This window comes from Camelus dromedarius, chromosome 34 (genome assembly GCF_036321535.1).
Source record: "Camelus dromedarius isolate mCamDro1 chromosome 34, mCamDro1.pat, whole genome shotgun sequence".
In the NCBI taxonomy this organism is placed as follows: Eukaryota; Metazoa; Chordata; class Mammalia; order Artiodactyla; family Camelidae; genus Camelus; species Camelus dromedarius.
The window spans coordinates 9,467,756-9,490,342 of record NC_087469.1 but is presented as its reverse complement, the minus strand read 5'-3'; the positions used below and the strand labels follow the sequence as shown (position 1 = coordinate 9,490,342).

The following is a 22,587-nucleotide window of genomic DNA, read 5'->3' as shown; positions in this document are numbered from 1 at the left end:
TTAATACAGCTATAAAATAGGGATGCCTTAAACTGAACTCTGAAGAAATATCTGTCGATGTTTATTAATTTGAACAATATTTATTGGTATTTGACAGTTACTTATTTACCCTTTGCCACGTCCTTAGCTAGGTGCTGCAAAAATACCTTACTCCCCAGTTTTATGCTATGTATATTTTACCTCAATTTAAATATATACACACTCACTCCCTGCTCTTGGGGCATCTGTAATCTGGAAAGAGGAAATAGTGAAATGTTTAGCATAACAATTCAAGCAAATTCAGAATGTACAGTGGACCCTTAAACATGGGTTTGAACTACATGAGTCCACTTATACTTGGATTTCTTTTGCTAAACATGCTACAGAACTACATGATTTCTGCTGGTGGTTGAATCTGAGGATGCAGAACCAGGGATTGAGGGCCAACTATAAAGATACAACAGATTTTTAACTGTGAGGCCCTAGCCCGAGTTGTGCAAGATCGACTGTATAGGCAAACAGAAGGTGCCCTTTGCCATTAACCGTTTCCCTGTTTGAGAATAAATACTTTTTTTCCTAGGAAAAGTTCTTTGTACTTAAAAGTACTCATAGATTGATATGAGTTACCACTGTGGTTACATGGTTTTATTTTTAAGCATTAGTTGCAGGGTTGCCCTCAGAAAGGTTTTGAAGTATCAATGTTTTGTCCTGTCTGGTTTTTTCAGAACGTTGTGTTATATGTCATTAAATAAGTGTTGAATAACATTTATTTGTGAAATGTATAAATACATGCAAAATACCTCTCTTCAAGGAATAATTTGATAAGCAGAGATAAAAAGATAAACATTAAGAATCTAAGGTAGGGCCTGCAAACTTATTCTATAAAGTGCCAGATAGCAAGTATCTTAGACTTTACACGCCGTGTGGTCGGTCTCTGTTACTCAACTCTGCCATTCTAGCTCAGTGGCAATATATAAACAAATCAGCATGGCCAAGTGGCAGTAAAACTTTATTTACAAAAACAGGCATTGGGCTGGATCTACAAAGGAGTAAAGGTAATTTGCAAGTGTGAGGTATGTATAATAAATAATCCTAAATTTTCTTAGGAGAGGAAAGTAACTAGCCTGGCTGACGTGATTCGAGAAGAGATGGATTTTTAATTTATAAGCTAGATAAGTTTCAGACTTGCAGAAGAAGGAATTTTAATTTGGGGGACTGGTATAAAAGTGATCCATAGAGGGCTAAGAAGATATGTTTAAGGAAGGATAAGTGAGTAAGTTGATGAGTTTGTTGGAGAGGAAGGTTAGAGAAGTATGTTAGGACCAGCGTATAGAGAGGAGGACCTTGAATGTCAATTTTAAATTTTATCTGGAAGCAGTTTAAAATAATGAGTTACAAATTCAGAGCAGTATTTTTAGAAATACTTGTCTGACCATCGTGGATTATTTTAAAGTATGAAGCTGACAGAAGAGTGAAACCTAGCTACTAGCCTATCATAGTTGTTTCTACCTTATTTTTCAAGGCCTAACTTAGCATAATAATTGTGGGACTAGAAAAAGGTAAAAGGGATGGCATTGCATACATATTAGCTCACCTCAGACCTGTTATGAATCATTTAGCATAATGGGATGAATGAATTCTAAGCAAAGCATAATTACTGCTAGTGGATTACTTCTTTCTAAAGTATTCTGTTACACAACAAACTTAAAAAATAATTTACTCTGTTAATCTTGGATTAAATACTCAAAAATAGACTAAAGAAAATTATACTCCTGAGACTCACTTATAAATGTATAACGTATCAGTCATCCTAGATTTGCTGTTATCTTAGACCATTTTTGAAAGCTTTCTTAGAAGAATGTGAAAAAAGATAACTTATGAGCAGAAAGTTATTTATGGTATTGTGCATGAAAGGTAATGCCAGTGTTTTGCAGATACTTTTGAGTTAATGAAGTTGAATAAACTTAGGTTACATTAGAAATTTATGTTAAAGAGTATTATGGCACCAAATTAAAAGATATAATGGAATTTTTTTGTTTTTGTTTTTAAGATTTGTTTACCCGAGGTATTGATATACAAGCTGTGAATGTGGTAATAAACTTTGACTTCCCAAAGCTGGCAGAGACCTATCTCCATCGTATTGGAAGATCAGGTGAGGAAAAGGAAAGATACTCTATGTGGAAATTGTTTGAGAAGTGTAATCACTAAATTTTGTTTCTTTGTGAAGTAGAGTGTGATAGCAATTAGAACAGTGAACTAAAACTAGTTTAGTTGTTTGGTAAATAAGACTAATTCCTAATTCTTTCAGAACATCTATTAAGAAAAATTAAAATAACTGTACTGTATGCTTAATTTGAGATAAAATTCACAAATGAGAGCCTCACTTTTCTCATTAAGTGGTTCAGTCTACAACTGAAGTGTTCAGTGTGTATATTTTGACAACTTTTTACACAAATGAAAACCTGCTTTTCATTGGAAAAGGGTAAAATAGAAGTACTCCTTTAGGCTGTGAAACCTGAAATTGTGTGAGGAAACCATAAGAGGTGGGGTTCATATACTCAAAATGGCACTGAACAAAAACATTAATCCTGTGTGGTTTTGCCACTCATAGACTTGTACTTGCACATTGGTTTTCATATTTAACTCTTTTATTAATTAAAAATGTTTGTTAGGTCGCTTTGGTCATCTTGGCTTAGCCATCAACTTGATCACATATGATGATCGCTTCAACCTGAAAAGTATTGAGGAGCAGCTGGGAACAGAAATCAAACCTATCCCAAGCAACATTGACAAAAGCCTGTATGTGGCAGAATACCACAGCGAGCCTGTAGAAGATGAGAAACCTTAACAAGCATGTGGGTATCCAACAGAATAGCTAAGTGAATGTAATGTTGAAAGAAGGGAAAGAAATCAGGGTCCTCTTTTCCTGGGGGGAAATTTGATGTCCCACCATGTATAATAGCAATAAAGGGTGAAACACCTCTTGGCATAAATGATAGTAAACAGGAAGCATTTTGGGTGGAGTTGTGGATTCTCTTATTTATACAAACGTTCTTGAATGTAGTCTTCCTGAGTAATGTAGTACGTGACAGTACTTAAGACAAATTCAGACTCCTAAAATAATGAAAGCAGAAACGAATCTTAGCGACTTTGAATATGAAAATATTTTTGCTCTTTGTCACCCAGTTATCTCTGTTAGCATTCACTATTAATTTCTAATGGGTGCCTCTAATAAATCAGGTTAAATTACCTGTAATACCTTATTGTCAAATGTGTGATCAGGTTATGAGGATAACTGTCTTTGTTTTAAATGCCCATTCTTGTTTCTTGCACCCACTCTCATCTTTTGGTGACTATTGGGCTTTGGTAGAAGTGCTGAAAACACAGCTCAACATAGAGGAATGTAGGCTGTTTGGAGGGTTTTTCCTGAGGAAAATCTGATTTAATTTGAGAGATAATGGTTTCCAAATTAACAGTAAACATTTTACCTACTATTTTTAGATTTTTCAAATTACTCTCTTTATTTTAACCTTTTTTCCTAGTATAAATGTTATGCAAAACCCTCAGACAAACATAAAATGAGCTCTTGTTTGCTAGTACAAATTGTCATGGGTGACTACTGCCTATTACCAGAACTTTCTCTCAGGCTTTCACTCGGTCTCTGGGATGCCTAGCAGAAATTCCTTAATCCTTGAGTGGATTCTATATTAGGCAAAGGCTCAGTAGAAGCTCTTACAGAGAACATTTGGAATGGGGGTTGTGAACACCTAATGTATCTGTTCATATTACTTTGACAAAGTGAATTTTATGTTTCTTTTTTCTTTAGGCTTTGACAAACTACAGAAGGCTCGTTTGGATCTGTGACACATCGTTTTGGGGGGGATGCTCTTCTCTTGTGGGTTTTTCATCTTCTTTTATTTTGGAACTATGAAGACTTAAAAGAGCTCAGACATTTTTTCTTTTTTTAAGTGGTCAAGAGAAAAAAGCCGAAAAGAAGGAATTTACCTTTTTTGTTCCACTTGTTTGCACTGTGTGCTGACTGAACATTAGTTGCACTAACTGCTGGTTTTTTTTAAATGTTTTCTGGGGAAAGGGGACAAGGAAGGAGAAGGAAGAGAAGGGGAGAAACCCTAAAAAGAGAAGAATCTTGATGAACACAAGCTTGTCTGCGATTTCAAAATTTTTCAACAGCTGACTCTCGAGTGCATTTCAACTTCTCCCTGATTACTCATCCATTTTTTAAGCCTGAAGAGCTTATTACTTATTTGTGCGAAGTGCCTTATGCTATGAGACCATTCAGAATATCATCTTTTAGACACAACCCGAGGAATCAACAATAGTAATTCTTTTTTCTTTGTTTTCTTTTTAAATTTTTTGTCTTTTCATTTTGGTTTCAAGTTGAAGTCTCTCTCTTCCCTTTCTACCCAGTACTCAAGCCCAGGGCTGGAAAATGAAACGTATTAGTAATGTTAAACACCATTTTCTTTTTCTTTATGTGGAGGAGTTGATATGCAACTGCAGTTCATCCGCACTGTAAATATATGTATTTAAAAAAAAAAAACAATCCCAAGTAAAAATTTCTTCTGGGCTGAGTAGATGCAACATCATCGCTCCCAAAGGAAAGAGCAGTCTATCATTGCAGGAGCCATATGACAAGCCTTTGTGCTCTATAGCAGAACACTAAAGACTGATTCACAGACGCCTCCATGAGCAGTTATGGCACTTGATGTGTAGACATGTCAGAGCCTTGACCCTCTTTCCTCTGTGGCAAAGCGTGTCCCATAGAAAATTGGGTGTGTATACTTGTATAAACTTTGTAAATAAGTTTTTTCTGGGTTCATATATATATATACATATATATATATTTTTTTTTTGGATGAAGGTTGCTGGGATTAAGGGGATTAGAGTGATTATGGGAGCAGCTAAAGATGAGAGGGGCTCAGTTTTCCGCAACACTAAATTCTAAAAAGTACTTTGGCCTCTTACTGTAGAAAGCAGACTTCTATGGGACCCTGTGTTGGAAGAGGGCCCCAGAAGTCGGATTCACTGCTGCCACACTGTCTCAGTACCTTTGGAGGAGGCCTGCCAGAGAGAGCAAAGAAGCTTCAGAAACCTATAGTTCAAGATGTTATTTTTGAGACGTTCTCTCTGATACTGTTTCTTCCCCCCTTTTTAAAAAATTGAACTTTTCAAGCTCAGCAAAAGGGGACAAAGAACACTCTGCCTTGCAGTGTGGGAGTTCAGTTGAGTGGCAGTGTCTTTGAACAGTATATGTATAAAGCATGGATTTGCATTTCAGAATATTAGCCAGTACCAGCTTTGGTAACATTAGCAGCAGTTCTGGGGCTTGCTTTCTGTGGCTCACCTCCTGTACTGTGTGTGTTGCCCTCTGCCCACCTTGATACATAAACTTGCAGGATGGGCAACCCCTGAGAGCTGTTAATTTTCATGCTACAGAAAGCTGCTTGCCATCCTCTTGCTTTGTGACAAGAATTATCAGTCATTTTGCATTGTAAATTGCTGGCAAATGCTTTACAGTTAATAGTGTTGCTTTAAATTGTGCCCCTCCCAACATGCTTGATGTTTGGCCTGATGTCCAGGCAAAAGGAGTGAGATGAATCAAAACCAGTGAACTTTTTTTTTTTTAATGTTTTTAATTCCCTTTTAACCCAGTGTACTAGGTCAATCAGGAGGCATCTCGGGTTTAAAAAAAAGAAAAAAATTAAAAATTTTTTGATTTCTATATTCCATTGTTTTTCAAAACCCTAAAATATTACAAGATATCTCTTGCATAAACTTTCATGCTTAACTCATCTGGATAAAGAAATCACTTATTTGAAGATGCTTTTTTGACTCTGCCTAGTTCCAAGCAAAACTATTGGTGACTCACCCAAAATTTCTTGAGGATCAAAATCCTGCAGATGCCTCCTGATCAGACAGAACCCTAACTCCTTAAAAACTGTAGCAAGAGCTGCGCAGTACAAACCCCAAAAAGAGTAACTCATATGTCTGGTATCCAAGCCACATGTGTCTTTCCAGCCAAGGTTGTTTACTAAATACAAGCCCTAATTAAGGAAGTAACTTTTTTCCAGGGAAGGGTGGGGGGAGGGAACTTAAAAGGCATCAACTTTTGACCAAAAAATCTTGCCCCTTGTACTGATGCAGCTCTCTTTCTCCCCCACCTCTGGCGAGATAAGAGGGATCATTCATTATAGAAGAAAAGCAAGAAACGCTCATAAATGCAGTTTTGTCTCGCTGGAGAGAGTGTGGGTGATTAAACAAACAGCGCAGTCTCCTTTGCCATCCTCAGACTGTGCTCTGCCTGGTGCCACATGCCTGTGGGTCCCTCTAAAAGCACAGACTTTGAAAGTATTACTAAAGTACAGCCTCTGATGAGGAGTGGCACTTAAAACTATCTGGGACACCACTATTGGACACAGTCTTTCCGAGGCAGCTGTCCAGTTTTGGTGCTTCACTCTTGAATAGGAATTGTTAAATGGAAAGATGCTCTAAGGACTAGGCCAAAGCCTAGTCTTTTTTTTTTTTTTTTTTAATCCCCCTTACATAGGGAGTATAGTTACTATTGAAAGTTGTTTTTGTGTTTCTTCCAATATTGGGTATTTAAGTAATCGTAATATTTTTCCAGTGGTTCATTTGGATGAAAACTGTTTCCCCTGTCTTTAATACTTAAATTTCATCCAACTCATGGTTTAGTCAGTGGTTGTATAGTTGTGTAATAGGTTATAGACTGTTACACACCTTGCTGCCTCTGTCTCTTTCCTTATATTGCAAAGGAGAAACTTTCTTGCCTTTTACCTTAGGAATGGAATAAATGTATTCTAAGATGTAAGGGAAAGGGAAGCCTAAATATATCCCTAAATTATTTAAGTAGGTCCCAGCATCATAATAATGGGGTTGGCTCCAAAGGCTGGGGGGAGGGGGGAGGCGACTGGTTATCAGTATTTGTTTTCAGAATGAGATGGGAGCATCTTTCCTTTGCTGTGTGCTTTGTGTTTGATACCATCATGCTTGGGTTAGAACCAGACAACTCAGCACAAAGCCTTTGAGGGTAAATTGTTGGAATCAAACATCTCATTCTGATCTCTTGGTTTAATTTTTTCTTTTCTTTTCTTTTCTTTATTTTAAATAGGGGTGGGAGGGAGATTACTGTGCCCCAAAAGGGAGGGTATCTGCACTAAGGATTTAGAAACACTTTGGAAGCTCATAACCTCATCAGAAACTGCCTTTAGCCACACTCCTGACCTTACAGATGAGTAACAAAAAAATGAAGTAAGTTCTTGGGAATTAAGCCATGTTATTTTAATTTGCTACTTTTTCAACGTTCTATGTATCTTAAAAATTGTTACTGTGGAATCATTTTCTGGCAGAATACCTTTGTCAAGCAGAATTATTGACCTCATGAGAGCTGATGTCAGTCAACTTTTTGGTGAACTTAAGTGGACTTTGGTGAGCTTATAGTTCTACTTTATATCCTTAAAGATAGTTTTTTTAAAACTTCCAAAGAAAATTCACTCTCTCTATTCTGGTCTAAAAACTCATCTTTGAGGTAAAGAGTTATGTGTCCAAAGGTTGAAACAGTTCATGAGGTCAGAGGGAGCTAGCCTGGCACCTGGACTCTGCCCCTCCATAGCTGACAGATTCCAACAGAAGTGTATTTAAATTCTCCAGTAGACAATACTGGGCAGGGCAAGGGAGGGGGTAGGGTTGGGTTATTAAGATACAGGCTACTGTATTTTAACCAATGGTTGTGGGGGAGGGGTGCCTGGAGAAAACAAAGTCACTATTCCCTTTTTTGAAACAAAACTAAAACTTGAAAAAAAAATTTCACTCAGCAAAAAATGGGATAGAATTCTAATGTCCCTAGCCACAAGGGACCAGTTCCACTGAGAAGTGAACAGTGGGACTCAATTTTGAAAACATTTCGGGAAAGGGGAAATTGGCTTTCTGTTAATTGGCAAATGTTCCAGTGGGGCTCTGTTTTGGTTGGAATGTGTTATGTTGTATGTACACATATATGGACCAGAGTCTCTGCTGAGTTTATGACATTCAGAAAAGATGGTTGATAAAATCTTGATTTTTGTTTATCAATAAAAGCCCACTGGAACTCTAAATGTGTGTGTGGTATGTCTTTAACAGCAGGCTGTGCAGTTTAGGAATACTTGGATTTGAGATCATTTTTACTTAAGTAACTCAGATTGTGGTGAAGCAGTAAGATACTGCTCCTATGCGCCCTGTTGAGTAAAATCTGAGAGCAACTTCATCCAGCCCTAGACGTTTTCCCACAATTTAGATTTTGCTTTCTCAGTTTTCTTATAGCCTGAACAGAGAATTAAGATAATCACTTGGAAATGGGAGAGATGTTGGTCCACAGTATGTCCAGGGGATTACCAGTAGTCATCACCTCCCAGAATTGTTCAGATGTTTCAAAAAGTTGAACCTGCCCACAAAAATTACTTACGAATTAACATAAATGGATTTTGTATGCTGAGAACTACAAATACTGATGAAAGAAGTCAAAAGACCTAAATTATTTGAGAAATTAAGATGCTTAAACTGAAAACAGCATCCTCACCCCTACTCCAAAAGGAATAGTTCAGGTTAACAAAATATTTGCAAGATTTTTATGCTGAAAGCTGTAAAAATATGCTGATGAAATCAGGCCTGGAAACGTGCCAAGTTAATGGATTGGGAAACTACTGTTAAGATGTCAGTTTCCTAGTTTCATCTATAAGTTCAATGTATTTCCAGTCAGTCCTAGGAAGCTTTTTGGGTAGATATCCACAAGCCAATTCTAAAATTCATATGGAAGGACAAACTGCTATAAAAAGAATAAAATTGCAGGGCACATTACCTGATTTTAAGACACTAAGCTACAGAAGTCAGTTATAAATTCAGTTCACTACAGTACACTGTCTATGAAGTAGGGAGACATGCCATCAACCTTTTCATCTAAGGGAGCAAAGAATGGATGTGTGCAGTCTAAGGTCAGTTTTCCTTGAGGATGTGGGCAGTCTTACTGGTTCCTAGGTCATCAGGTACATTATTATTTTGTTAAATCTAATTACAGAGCACAGTGTACCAGGTATCACTTTGCCTGTGGATCTTTTCCCTCCTCAGTTTACTGTCTCTAGAGATTGACCTGTATGAACCACGTAAACATTTCTTCTGTCCTCTGGCTTTCTTTTGGATTTGCTCATCAGGGATTTCCCCTCAGGAAAGGGAAGCGAGTGAGGTCAGTGTTTGTATTCCTTTAATTCCCTTCCTGTAGGATGCCTATGGCTGCTTTGTCCTTCAGTTGGAGATTTCTGCAGTTGAGTCTGTGTCACTCTCTCCTCCCATTTTCTGGTAACCGTCCCCTCCTCTTGCTAGGTTTCCCCCACACCCGTGCCTTTGTAAATAGGCGTCATGTAAATAAACTTTCCTCAAATTTCCCTATTGTAAGTTTGCCATCTGTTTCTTGTTGGGACCCAGACAGAGTAATTGGTACCAGAAGTGCCCCCAGGAAACAGACTCTGAAAATGAGATTCTGGGATTGAGTTAGTTATATTCGCTGAGCCTCATCAGGATTGGTGGAGGGGATGGAACTTTGAGTAATTCATGGCATATGGTGGCATCACAAATCAGATTTTCAGGGGTAATACCATGGGATTAAGTACAGGTAAGCTGACACATAGGGAAATGGAGGGGCTGTGACAATCAGCAGCCATAGACCCCAACTGCATACATTAAAAAATTATGAACACGCAATAAACATACAGAGCAAGAACGCCTCCCCGGGAGTTTTGAAGATGAGCCCCTATCTTTAGTTAGCTCTGTCCTTTAGCTAGTTGGTTAGTGTCCCCAGGACTGAAATAAATGGCGGCCTTGTAAAGTTTTACTTGGTTTGTATACAAAGGAAAGCTCTAGATCTGATGAACTGAATTCTGACTTGAGTCAGTCTGTTGAACTTTGAAGTTTCCAGGCTCGAGACAGTTCACCGACACAAAGCTTTCCTCAGAAAGACTTGTGACTGTTTGCTAGGGTGACTGTATATTGGGGAAGAGGAAATAACTTTTGAGGACTACTGGGAACCCAAAATGCTACAGATCAGAGTAAAGAATGGCAGGTGATCCATGGAGTTTTGGCTTGGGTCCATCTCACAGTTGACCTAATGGATCCCTGAACTCAGATCCAGATCCAGATTTCATAGTGGGAATTGACATCCTCAGCAACTGGCAGAATCCCCATTAGTTCCCTGATCCATGGAATAAGGACTGTTACGATAGAGACAGTTCTAGTGGCTTCCACATAGACTTTTCTAACTACCAGAGTAGTAAGTCAAAACCAATACCACATTCCTGAAGTGACTGCAGAGATTAATGCCACCAACAAAGATATGAAAGATGTGAGAATGGTGGCTTCTACTATATCTTCCTTCAACACATGCATTTGGTTTGTGCAGGAGACAAATGGGTTATGGAGAATGACAGTGGATTATCATAAACTGAAGTGATAACGCTAGTTGCAACTGCTGTTCCAGGTGTGTGTGTTTGGTTTTTGTTGTTGTTGTTGTTAGAGCGAATCAGCATATTCTCTGCCACCTGGTATGTAGTTTTTGATGTAGTGAATGCTTTTTTCCCTGTAGACCTGACGGTAAAGACTGTCTGAAACAGTTTGTTTTCAGCTGGCAGGACCAGCAATACAACTTCATTGTTCTACCTCTCTATCTGGTCTACAGAGACTGATCACCTGTGAATTCTACAGGATATCCTCATTCTGGCCCACTGCATTATAGACATAATAAGCAAGATAATGCATCTACCCTGGGTACTTTGGTAAAGCTCAAGCATGCCAGAGGATAGGAGACCAATTCCACAAAAACATCATGGACCTGCCTCCCCAGTGAAATCCTAGGAGTCCAGTAGGGTGGGCATGTTACACTGTCCCTTATGATCTCACTTATATGTGGAATCTAAAAAGCAAGCAAAATGGAAACAGACTCATAGATACAGAGAATAAACCGGTGATTGACAGAGGAGAAGGCAATGGGGGTGGGAAAGAAATAGGTGAAGGGAATTAAGAGATACAAAGCTCCACTTATAAAATAAATAAACCATGGGCTGGAATATACAGCATAAGGAATATGGTCAATAACATTGTACTAACACTGTATGGAACAGATGGTTACTAGACTTATTGTGGTGATCATTTCTTAATGTATGCAAATATCAAATCATCATGTAGTACACTTGAGACTGATACTGTAATTTTAAAAATTTAAATTTAAAAAATAAAATAAAAAATAAAATCCTGGAAAATTCAAACTAACTTACAATGGCAAGAAACAGATCGGTGGTTGCCTACTGGGGGAGAGATGGGAAGGAGGGGAGGATTATAAATGTACCTGATGAAACTTCTGGGAGTGATAGATGTGTTCATTATCTTGATTGTGATGATGGTTTCACAGGTGTGTACACATGTTAAAATATTAAGTTACATACTCTAAATATGTGCAGTTTATTGTAGATCAATTATATCTCAGTAAAGCTCTTTGGGAAAAAAAAATAGAGCATGCAGAGAGAACCAGAATGCCTTAAGGGAAGCTTGGGAGGAGTCATGTGCAGACATAGGGCACATATAGCTGCAGACCAAGACCTGGGTCTGACTGTAAGGACGACAGAGCTGCAGCACCAGCTTGAACACTCAACCCTGCCAGGTCTCATGTTACAGGAGGACACTGGTGGGGAAGGAGTAGCACTCTGAGATGTGGGATGGGGCACTCAGGCATACATGAATCAGACCCCAAACCTTGAACTTTCTGCTTTCTCTAAGCATGGACTGTACACAATACCTTCCTTCCAAAGAGGACAATCTGGAAAGAAGGGAGAAAAAGAATCACCCGATGGCAGAGAAACCTGATGAACATGGCCTCAGCCAGGTGATCCGGGTCAAGATCAACAGTAAAAAGTCACGTTGATAGTATGCACCCTTGAGACACGATGAGAGAGGCATTTTACCTGTGATCTTCCTACCCCAAACCCACAACTCCAATATAACTATGAGGAAAACAGACACCCCAAATTGAGAGACATCCTAAAAATACCTGGGTAGGACTCTTCTAAAGTGTCATGGTCATCAAAATCAGGTCCAAGAAATTGTCACAGCCAAGAGGAGCCTAAGGAGACATGACAACTGAATGCAGTGTGGGATCCTGGAACAAAAATGGGCATAAGCAGAAAACTGAGGACATCTGGGTAAAGGATAAACTCTATTTTTTCTTTAAAGGATGGATTTTAGTTACTAATAATGAATCATATTGGCTCATTAATTGTGACAAATGTGCCATTAAATTTAACTTATTAATTATAAGGGAAATTGGGTGTCGGGTACATGAAAACTCTCTACTATATTTGCAAGCTTTTCTGTAAATCTAAAACTATTCTAAAAAGTTTTAACTTTTATTTAACATTTATTAAAACTCATGTCTCTCTTGGACTTAGGTTGGGGTGGGGACACTTTGATTCTAAGGTTATTGGACCAGGAAAATCTCTTCATATCTGAAATAAACAAACCTCTGAGCCTCCAATTCCCTTCAGTGCACCACCTCCCACTTTCTCAACTGCCCCTCAATCCCATCTGCCAAGGAGTAAACTTCTCTGTCAAAAGCTAGTAAATGGTCATGTCTGCGATAGCTAATTGTCTCACAGGCTGACACTACTCTCTGTAGGCTCCACCTCTCTTAACCCCTAGGCTCATGAGACCCCAAGGTTACCCATTCAGACAGGCCAGGCCTAGCTATATATCAAAGAGTTACAAGATCTTGGTCATCTGTATTAGCAAGAACCTGGGGGGATTCACATAGGGGTGAACTCCAGCATTTTAGACTAAAGGAGATGGAATAGAAGGCTGATCAAGTCAAATTCAGTGACAGGGGTGTGGTCACCTCATGTTTTGGCTGAAGAGACTCAAGCCCCACTTGTCATTTGCTAAATTGCCTAATTAAAGCCTGGACTTACTGGTGGCCTACAGCAGTGGTTCTTGAGAACTTTCAAGTGTGGTCCCTGGACTGGCAGTAGCAGCAGCAGCCTGAAGTTGTTAGAACTGCATATCCTCAGACCCCAACCTCCTGAATCAAACTGTTGGGGAGGAGCCCAGCAATTTGTGTTTTACAAGCCCTTCAGGTGATTGAGAGAGTCACCTGCCTACAATCAATTTCAGGTCAAAATGCCAGGTCTTCCGGGCATGAGATCATCAGGAAAAGGATCCCAAAACTCCAAAAAATGAGTGTATTGGAATGGATCTGTTAGATGCAGGCTGCTCAGCCTCCCCTCTCTGTACTCTCTGGGTGGGCTAAAAGACACACCCTTCAATAAGGTATTAAGAAACGAATTGCTGAGGTGAGGACCAGCATCCTTAAAGAACCCTGTGATAGCCACTAGAAAGGACAGTGGGGTGGGCGTTGGAATTGAGTTCCCCAATATTGGTGGAAAGAGTGGAGACTCTGAGTGGCGAAGGCCAGGTGTTTAAACCTCAGGGACAAGGTAAGTACAATTACCATAGTGAGCCACAGAGCCTAAACAGTCATCGAGTGTTTTGAACCATGTGGATCTGTGGTCACAGGGTCTCCAAGATCCTGCAACCTTTCAAAGAGCTGCTGACACACACCTATGGCCTCAGGGGAGTTCCTCCTGACCAGGTAATGGAGGAGGACTGAACTGTGAAGGTCAGTTCCAAAAGGCCTGGTATTGACCCAAGTTGTTTTGTGCCCTTTACATGGCACTGACCCCTGTTCAAGGCGTGAAACAATGACTGAGTACAAAAAAATGTTGCCTGCCATTTAAGTCAACAATGAATGTTGCTCGCCCCCAAGCCATCAGCCTCTGCATCTGGCCTGATCATGTGCCCTAAAGGGAATTCAGGGTGGAGAAAAACGGGATACTGGCCCATTGGGCTGCACAAAGCAGGCCTGCTAGCCTGGTGGTTGCCCAGCTTCGAGACCAAAGAAAGAGCCTGGAGACACCAATGGTTTATTGGATGGGGGATCTTACAAGTCTGAAGCAAAAGGTCCTGTAGCAACACCCCACTGTGTAGTGTAGGGCAGGCAGGACATGGCAGCAATCTTTGCTACTTGGGGGAGAAGAAGGCTACCATTTGTAAGGGGAATTGACATAAGGTTGGCTCATCAGTTGCCAGGGAAACTAGTGGCTCGGGCAGGGGCAAGCATGCAGACAGGTACCAGTTCAGCCCTATCATTAAGAGGATCGGATGGTCATGAGTCAAGCAGGGACTGGTCAGGCAGGGGATGTACAAAGAGCAGGAGAACAGCCATCTTGACTGACCTGACCACACAGCCCACCCCAACATACCCTGCACAACCCTTACAGTCTGGGTCCGCCCCCCTTCCTCGACATCCCTGAGGTCATGTATGTAGAGGTACACTGCAACCAAATACCACAAATACAGTGCAGCCTCCAGCCGCCAAGGAGTATCGAGAATAAGCCAGACCCAGCAATCAGACTCTTTTCGCAGCGAAGCCACTGTTGCCAGTCTGTGACCAGATTCCCTCCGCTCAGGCTAGGGATGAAATGTAAGATGTTTGACAGGCACAGTACAGGGAAGATCATGACCATTAAGCAAAATACAGGGAGTAATGGCATTCTGAGGTAATACCACCCCTACCTGTGGCTTTTGTCCTGGCCTGCAGCATTATACCATCTGTCCACCCTCAGCGCCCACAGCCAGGGCCACATACTGGAGAGGCGGTGTAAGGTGTAACAGCAGACCACAGGGATGCTATCATGATGCCTTTCTCCAGTGGGGGGCCTGGATTAATTACCTTGGCAGCCTTAGGTGGGGCCAGGTGAAGACAGGTGACATCTATAAATCCCTTTCTAATCCTATTCCCCACGGGGCGGCAAACCCAAACCTGCCGATCTCAGGGCCATTTTATAATACATCTCCTGGGGGCAGATCCCGTGGCTGGGTAACTTGCCATGCCCAGTTCACAGCCTGTTCCTGAGTTAACATCCCTAAAGCTTGGGTCTGTAATTGTTTAGGGGTGGTGGGGTGGGAGTATGTTTGTATTTTGTAGATAATCCAGGTCCTTGCATTTTGTCTGTATTCACCAGCCATCCCCATGTAGTCAGAGGAACCACAAGCCTGGGGCTACTTCTTTTAAACTGGAAAGAAACTCCCAGGTTAACAAGATCTCACCAATATAGTATCACTTGCAGATGATTGTGAGAGTCACCTGCCTGTAATCAATTTCAGGTCAAAGTGCTAGGTGTTCCCGGGCATGAGGTCATCAGGAAAGGAATCCTAAAGCTCCAGAAAATGAATGTGTTAGAATGGATCTAATACAATGGAAGACACGGGTGTCATACACGGTGGTCAGCTGCCACAGGGCCCTGTGTGCTGGTGGACGGCCACCTCGGGGTGCCGCCACAACTTTCCATTCCCTGTTCTCATTTCTCAGCATCTCAGCGCTCAAGGGAGTTTCCTTGGCCTCCTGGCTGGCTCACTAATCATTGGGCTGCACCCCCGCAGGACTGCAAGCCTTGCCAGCCTCGAGACCAAAGAAAAGGCCGGGAGACAGAGACATCAGTGGTTTATTGGATAGGAGATCTTACCAGTCTGAAGCAAAAGGTCCTGGAGTCACACCTCACCGTGGCGGGCGGGCTGGTGGCCTGGTGGTTGGGTGGGCAGGTTATGGCAGAGATCTTCACTCCCTGGGGGAGAAGGAGGCTACCGTTTATAGGGGGAATTGATGTCAGGTTGGCTCATTAGTTACCAGGGAAACCAGCAGCTGGGGTAGGGAGCAAGCATGTACGTAGTTACCGATTAAGTCCTATAATTGAGAGGACTGGCTAGTCATGTGAGTGAAGGACCTGGTCAAGCAGAGGATGTACAGCGAGCAAGAGAACAGCCATCTTGAATGACCTGACCACACGTTGCCCTCAAAAGTTAGGATGCATATCTAAGGAATAATTTTAATGGGCCCAGACTCTTCATCTTCCCATACGTGGAAAAGTACTAAAATCAGTAACTTGAGATGCCTGATGTTTTGTAATTAGCCATAATCTTTTGACGTTTGAATACATGTTGTTTTTGTTTTCAGCAAACCTCCCCCCATATATCCTGGCTCCTCCCTTCTCTCTTTGGAGCAGCTCTTCAGTGGCATCTGAGAGGCTCTAGTTCTCAGTAAGGTCCCTAAATAAAACATAACTCACAACTTTTAGGTTGTGCATTTTCCTTCAGTTTGCATGACTAATAGTGTTGCTTTATAACCGTGGTTCTGATGAGTTTCAGGGAGGTTTGTAACAGCTTTCAGCCTTGTTTATTGATCGCACCTGGTCTCGCTGAGCATCCTGGAAGATTCTGGCTTGGTGGGATGGTGGAATTGTCTACTGAGAGACAGCGTCCTGCAAGATTGGGATGCTATGCTACAAGACACAGTATATGCCTTAAACTGGTGGCCAATATATGGGGCCATCTTCCCCACAGGCGAGATGCATGGGTCCAAGAACCAAGGGGTAGAGATGAGAATGGCCCCATTCACTATTATTCCTAATAACCCCCTAGAAAACCATTTGCTCCCTGCCTCCCCACCACCTTGAGACTGGTGAGCCTGGTACCCAGAGAAGAAAAGCTATTACCAGGGAACACAGTCATGATTCTGGATGAATTAGAAATGGAAACCACCTCAGCTCATTTGGGGCTCCACGTGCCACTGAACCAACAGGCAAAGGAAGCGGTCACAGTACTGGGTGGAGTGACTGACCCTGGTTACCAGGGTGAAATGGGCCAGCTGCTACTGAATGGGGGCAGGGAGGATGCAATCACGGGCATTGCTGAAGCACCCGTTCACTCAGTAGTCCTGCTCAATGAAAAATTGTGGCAAGCCCCAAAATAAGGCAACCAAGGGCTCAGAATCTGTGAGGATGAAGATTTGGGTCACCCCATCAGGTAAAGAACCCTATCCAGGAGGGTGCCGGCAAAGGCTAAGGAGAATAGAGAATGGAAGGAAGGTGTAAGAAGGCAGCGAAGATTACCTTGGCCTTGGGGCCACCTGGAGAGATGAGGGTGTAGGAGCCACATCTTGTGAACCTCAGTTGTTTCTTTTTCTCCGTCTTTTACCCATTGCCTTATCTGAAGAGCACCAGTGATTTCAGCTGCAGTGTGACAAGCTGACTTTATCCCACGATGATGTTTTATGAGCCCCCGTGTTGAGGAGACAGCTTTTCCCATGGACAAAGGTCTAGAGTGGATGCTGAGGTCCAAAGGGGTGTACCATTTATCTTTTGTTTGCCCATCCAGAACCCTTTACCCCCCGATACCACCTTCTCTACCATGTCCTCTGGCCCATGAGGCTGATCTGTGTAGTCCACATCCTGTGTCTTCAGCGTCCTGGAGGAGCCCCCACAGGAGATCAGAGAGTGAGACAGGAGGGTGAGGTCAGGTTTATTCCCTCTCTGTGAGCTGGCTGTGTCCCTCAACCAGTGATCCCATATGGCCTCTCTCGCTGTGGCCTTGAAGTACAATACTCTCTCTGTGGATGCAAGTAACTATTCTTTCCCTCCTCCCTTCCAGCCTCACGATGGCAATGTTTCGCTGCTGCTAAAGTTGGGTTACTGCCCTACCCTTGTGGTTCCCCAACACCCATGTCTTTTTTTGGTAAAGAACCCCCTCAGATTATCCTATTTTGAATGTGCCATCTGTTTCCTGTTGGGAGACTGACTGATGCCATGGGTTTTACTCCAGAATTACTCTGCTAACAGTTTCATGTTTGAACTTCAACTTGTAGTGTCCTGGCATTTTCCCCCCTTAAATGGGAGCTGCTTTGAGCCTCCTAGGAGTGTCTGCCCCATGGCAGGCAAAAGGGTGAAATAAGACAATGTAATCCCCTAGCACAGGGCCTAGTGCAGACTCAGAAAATGCTAGAAGAATCCGTCCCCCCTCCCACTGGAACCCAGCAGGGTCCTGCAGGGCCTCCCAAGTACAAAGGCCCCTCCATGTCCCCTGCCTCTTGTTTATAGAAAAGTTGAAGTCTCCCAGGCCTCCCTGAGTCACAAAAGAGCAGGCTCAAGCAGCCAGTGATTGGAACAACAGAGTCACAGACTCAGTGTCTGATGCACATTCCTGAGATGTTTTAAAGATGCTCGAACTGCCATGATGAAAAAGCTAACGGCACGATGACCAGACTGCAGCCATGACATACGCTGCTCCATCTTGAGCAGCACTGACTCTACAGGCAGCATAATTCCAAGAAGTGGCCTTGAGACAATGGGATTAACACTATTGCTCATAATAGCCTACATCTTTGCAGGCATCAAAATAATTGCCGCTCATTCAGCCTGTATCGGTAAACGGGCAACTAGAACTGCCAGCAAGCGATGCTGCAGACCCATGTCAACGTCTTCCACTTTAAGAACACGGTGCCCTGCATCACCATGAAGTTACAGAAGATGGAATTTCACCCATTATCCCATAGAAATGGAATGATGTTCTGACAAGTGGGGATTTGTAAGCAGCTTTCGGCAGGAAAGAGCTCTCTGCAGGAGGCCCCTTCTGTCTTGTCACTAACCTCAAACCAGGCACCTCCTTGCTGAACTCCTCTCTGAATCTAGCACATCTTTCAAAGCTTTTGATCACACAATACCCTGCCTAACCTGTTGCTTCTTTCCATAGATCAAAGAAGTAGAAATGGAGAATAAGTAACAGATGACCAGATCTCCTCCCCAGCTTCCCCTTCAGTCATCTTACGAACAAACTGTGTGAACAAGATAGGCTCTGAGGAGAGACCACAAGAAGCCGGCAAGCCTGCACACGGTGGGGGACGGTGACGACTCTGACCCCTCATCTCAATGATTAGCTGAGATTACTTCCCCTTTAAAAACGTTCATGCCGAGCAGAATCTTCGGAGATAGTTTTGGGGGAACACTGAGTCCGCCATCTCCCCCGATTGCTGGCATTCTAGTTAAAAGCAACTTTCCTTTCTACCAACATTTGCCTCTCTCCCGGGGACTGATTTTCGGGCGGCAAGCAGCCAGCCCTGAGTTGGGTCACACCGCTGCCCTGCCCCTCTCCTTGCTGACTATTTTCTTGAAGGCCTGCTCAATTCTTAAATTTTAATCCACCTGCAAAAGGCAAGAAGGAAACTGTCTAATTTAAGATGTTTGGAAAGAAACAGAACTGGACTCCAGTTAGGGCAAACCTAGCTGTGGCCTGCAGGGGCGGACTTCCTGCCAAGCCAGTAATGCTGAAGCCCCAGGGCCCCTCAAGGGTGCTGCACCTAGCTTTGTATTCATAATTTGATTCGTCTTCTTAAAGAGGGATTCCAATTTGTTTAAGCTTCAGGCACCACAAAACCTGGGGATCCACCTTGCTGGGAAGTTACTGCATTTGGTCTCCTCTCCGGGACACATGAAATGCTGTCTAGCTCAGGCCACTAGAAGTCACACACATTCTGGATGAATACAAACAACCGGTGCCTCAGACAGATGTGAGCTATGCTCCGGGACAGCCACACAGCTGCAGCCTTTGCCACATGAGAGCTCTCAGCCTCAGCTTCACCCACGATCAAGACCTATGAATGTGTGAGACAGTAGATGCAAACGCTTCCCCAGCTTCTGTGGGGCAGGTCATGCAACCACAATCCACACTTTTCAGATGGTGGCCCTTTTGACTTCCAAGCGCGAACTAGTGCATCACCACAGCCACCACCACCTCTCCCCACGGCTGCTTCCCTTCACCGCACGAGAGCTGTCCTCTGCTGTACAACGCCAGGGACAAAGGCTCACTCTTTGTTATCCAAAAAGAATGTCTCATTTATATCAAAAGCCTCACATTTTGTGACTCCTTTGGCCCTGCAATTCCAAGAGGAAATAATACTTCTGTGCATAAAGGTATAAGTCCAAAGGTGCTGTGTGGTGTTTTGGCTCAGCTGGGGCTGGGGAAACAGTGGCCTCAGCTGAAAGGGAAAGGCGAGTGGCTGGTGGGTCCCTCTTGCCCTTTGTCATCTTTCATCTTCCAGGCCTCCTCTCCCTCTCCAGTAAGGTCACTGGACTTAGTTTCATGGTGGCTGGATCCCACCGGGGTGAAACTGGAATCAGCCAGGCTCTTAAGCCCTAAGCCTGGACTGGCACGGTCATGTCCACATTCTGTTGATCAAAGCAAGTCACAAGGCGAACCCACACTTAAAGGGAGGGGACATAAACTCCATCTTGATGGGAGGAGTGACACGTGCAGCACAGGGATGAACGGAACTGTTGGTGACCATCCTCGCCGACAGTCCAGTGCAGGGGGTGAAAGTGACATGAAGACCTTTTCAGAAGCAGTCTGAGAGAGTTCACAGTAACATCACTGGTGTTGGAGCTGCTAGCACGTTTAAGAGAAAGGAAACAACTCCAAAGGTATGAGATATAAAAAGCAATGAAGAGCAAACCCACTGTAAACATGTGGGTAAATGGATATAGGCACCAACTATACATGGAAAACTGCAACCGAGATGGTGATGAGTCGGAGGTGTGAAAACTAAGGGAGAGCTGCGAGGCTGGATGGTGACACGGATGCCAGAGGAGATGCTTGGAATGAAATTGTTCCCGAGGACCTTCCTCCGTCAGGGAACAATCACATTCCTGACTAACTTGAGAGTCAGTGTACGTGTGAAAAGAAGGGAAGCCAATCCCTAAAGGATAGGAATGAAATCTATAATTCCCAAGAAAACAAAGGAAGGAAGGAATACAAGTAGAAAAAATAATAAAAGAGGCTCACTAAAGTTGATAGATACCGGAAACAAGGGAAGGGAAACGAAAGAGAAAAGAAAAAACCCTGAGAAAATTAAGGAGCACGAAGTAAGGTAAGCCTGGTAAGTAAGAGTCAGGCAGTAGCCAGCGCTTCCACCCCACATAGACCCATCACCTCTTTGGAGACTCAACCCTATGAATAGGCCCCTCCCTCCTCGTGTCCCTGGAGCAGCCTCCGTGGATTTGCTAAGTGTGGAGCAGAGCCTGGAACTTTCGATGTGAGAAGATCCTTCCAGGCCCACCCTTTCCAGGCTGACCAAACCACATCCTTCTTGCAGGAATCTCCAGGAGTGGAGAGGCAGCAACAGGGCCTGAGGAATCCAGCTATTAAAAGCCGTGCATCTGGCTGCGGGTGCTGCAGGCTGTCTTCTGGGGGAATCTGGAGGCCTTCGCATCATACAAGGCTCATAAACAGGCCTTCTCTGGAGCCCGTGGGAGCGTTGGCCACGTGGTGTGATACCTGCACGGTGGTGGTGGGAATGGTCCTCCCGGCCCCTCAGCTGCTGAATGGACTTAGGGCATCTTTACCCACTAACAAAGCAGCCACTACCCTCGGCTGACACTGCGAACCTGAAACACACCATCTCTAGTTCTTACGACAACCCTCCAGGAGAAATATTATCCCCATGTCACAAAAGAGGACACTGAGGCTCAAAGAGGTCACCTGACTTGTCTGTACTAGTGTGATCGTACCAGGGTCAGTGTCTCCAAGACCCCCACCCAGGGGCAGGTGTGGCTCGGAGGTCCGGGGGCCAGGGTGGGGCTGCGGGGCACAGGCGCCCCCACGCTGGCAGGCAGCACTGATTGAGGAAGGCACGTGGGTGGTGCCAGACGGTAGCAGGAGACTCACTGCAGCAAAGGCTGGCGGGTTAGAGATGAGCTTGTTCTTTACCTGCCCTTTTATTTGTTTTTTTCACTACTCACCACAGTAGAAACTGCTTATCTGCAGGTGTGCAGCTATTCTGAGAGAATGAACGACTCATGTTAGATTTCCATGGATGGGTCGGGGTCCGGGCCTGCTTGCTTGACCTGCCCCTCGCAGGTGGCCTCACACTGCTGCTGGGACCATCTAGCCCATGGCCATCACAGACCCTTTTCCCCTCCTGTCCAAATGGGCCAACCAAGCAGGTTGCTGGACTCTTAAAATTTCAAATGACTTTACTGGGAACTAGGGCATGATATAGGAACATGTATGAAACAGGCATGGCAGGTGAACAGATCATTGTAAAGTAAGCACCCACAATGGAACATGAAATAGAATGTAGCCAGCACCTCGGAAGCTGCAAATGTCACTTTCCAGTCTGCAGTCACACACCATCATGGCTTCGCTGCCCACGGGGATTCCAGGAGACGTTGGCACAAGAGCTGATGAGGAGTCCGGGGCTCTGAAGGTGGTTCCCAAGGCTGTGAGGAAGGTGGTAGAGGCACCTGCTCAGCACCGCTTGATGTACAGATACACGGCTGCAGGTAGATCAACAGATCTGCCCCTCGCACCCACAGCTGGACTGAGGTTAGGCCAGGCAGGCAGGGGGACCACAGCACTGTGGCAACATTAGGACGCTGTGCTGGGGATGAAGGCTAATGCACTGACCAGAAGCCTCGAAGAAGGACCTGTCAGAGACTCCGTTCAGCCAAAAGGGACAGAAATCTGAGACCAGGCGCTTAAACAACTAAGGAGTTTGTTTTTCTCGTATAAGGGGAGCCCAGGGCTATTGCAACTCAGCAGCGGCAGCCAGGATCCAGTCTGCATCTTGCTGCTCTGCCATGTTAAGCCTGTGGTTTTCACCCTCAGGTTCATTGTCTT

At 43.6% G+C, this 22,587-nt stretch overlaps 1 protein-coding gene across 5 annotated transcripts in view; it reads left to right on the top strand.

Moving 5' to 3' along the window:
• DDX6 (DEAD-box helicase 6) overlaps positions 1–8,111 on the top strand; it is a 30,817-nt gene extending 22,706 nt beyond the window's left edge. For all 5 annotated transcript variants that reach the window (XM_010981368.3, XM_031443545.2, XM_031443546.2 and 2 more), the window contains 3 exons: positions 2,030–2,131; positions 2,652–2,834; positions 3,806–8,111. In XM_010981368.3, the coding sequence (XP_010979670.1) occupies positions 2,030–2,131; positions 2,652–2,827 (278 nt within the window). In that variant the 3' untranslated portion in view covers positions 2,828–2,834; positions 3,806–8,111. The remainder of the gene's footprint in view (positions 1–2,029; positions 2,132–2,651; positions 2,835–3,805) is intronic.
• Positions 8,112–22,587: the final 14,476 nt, after the last annotated feature.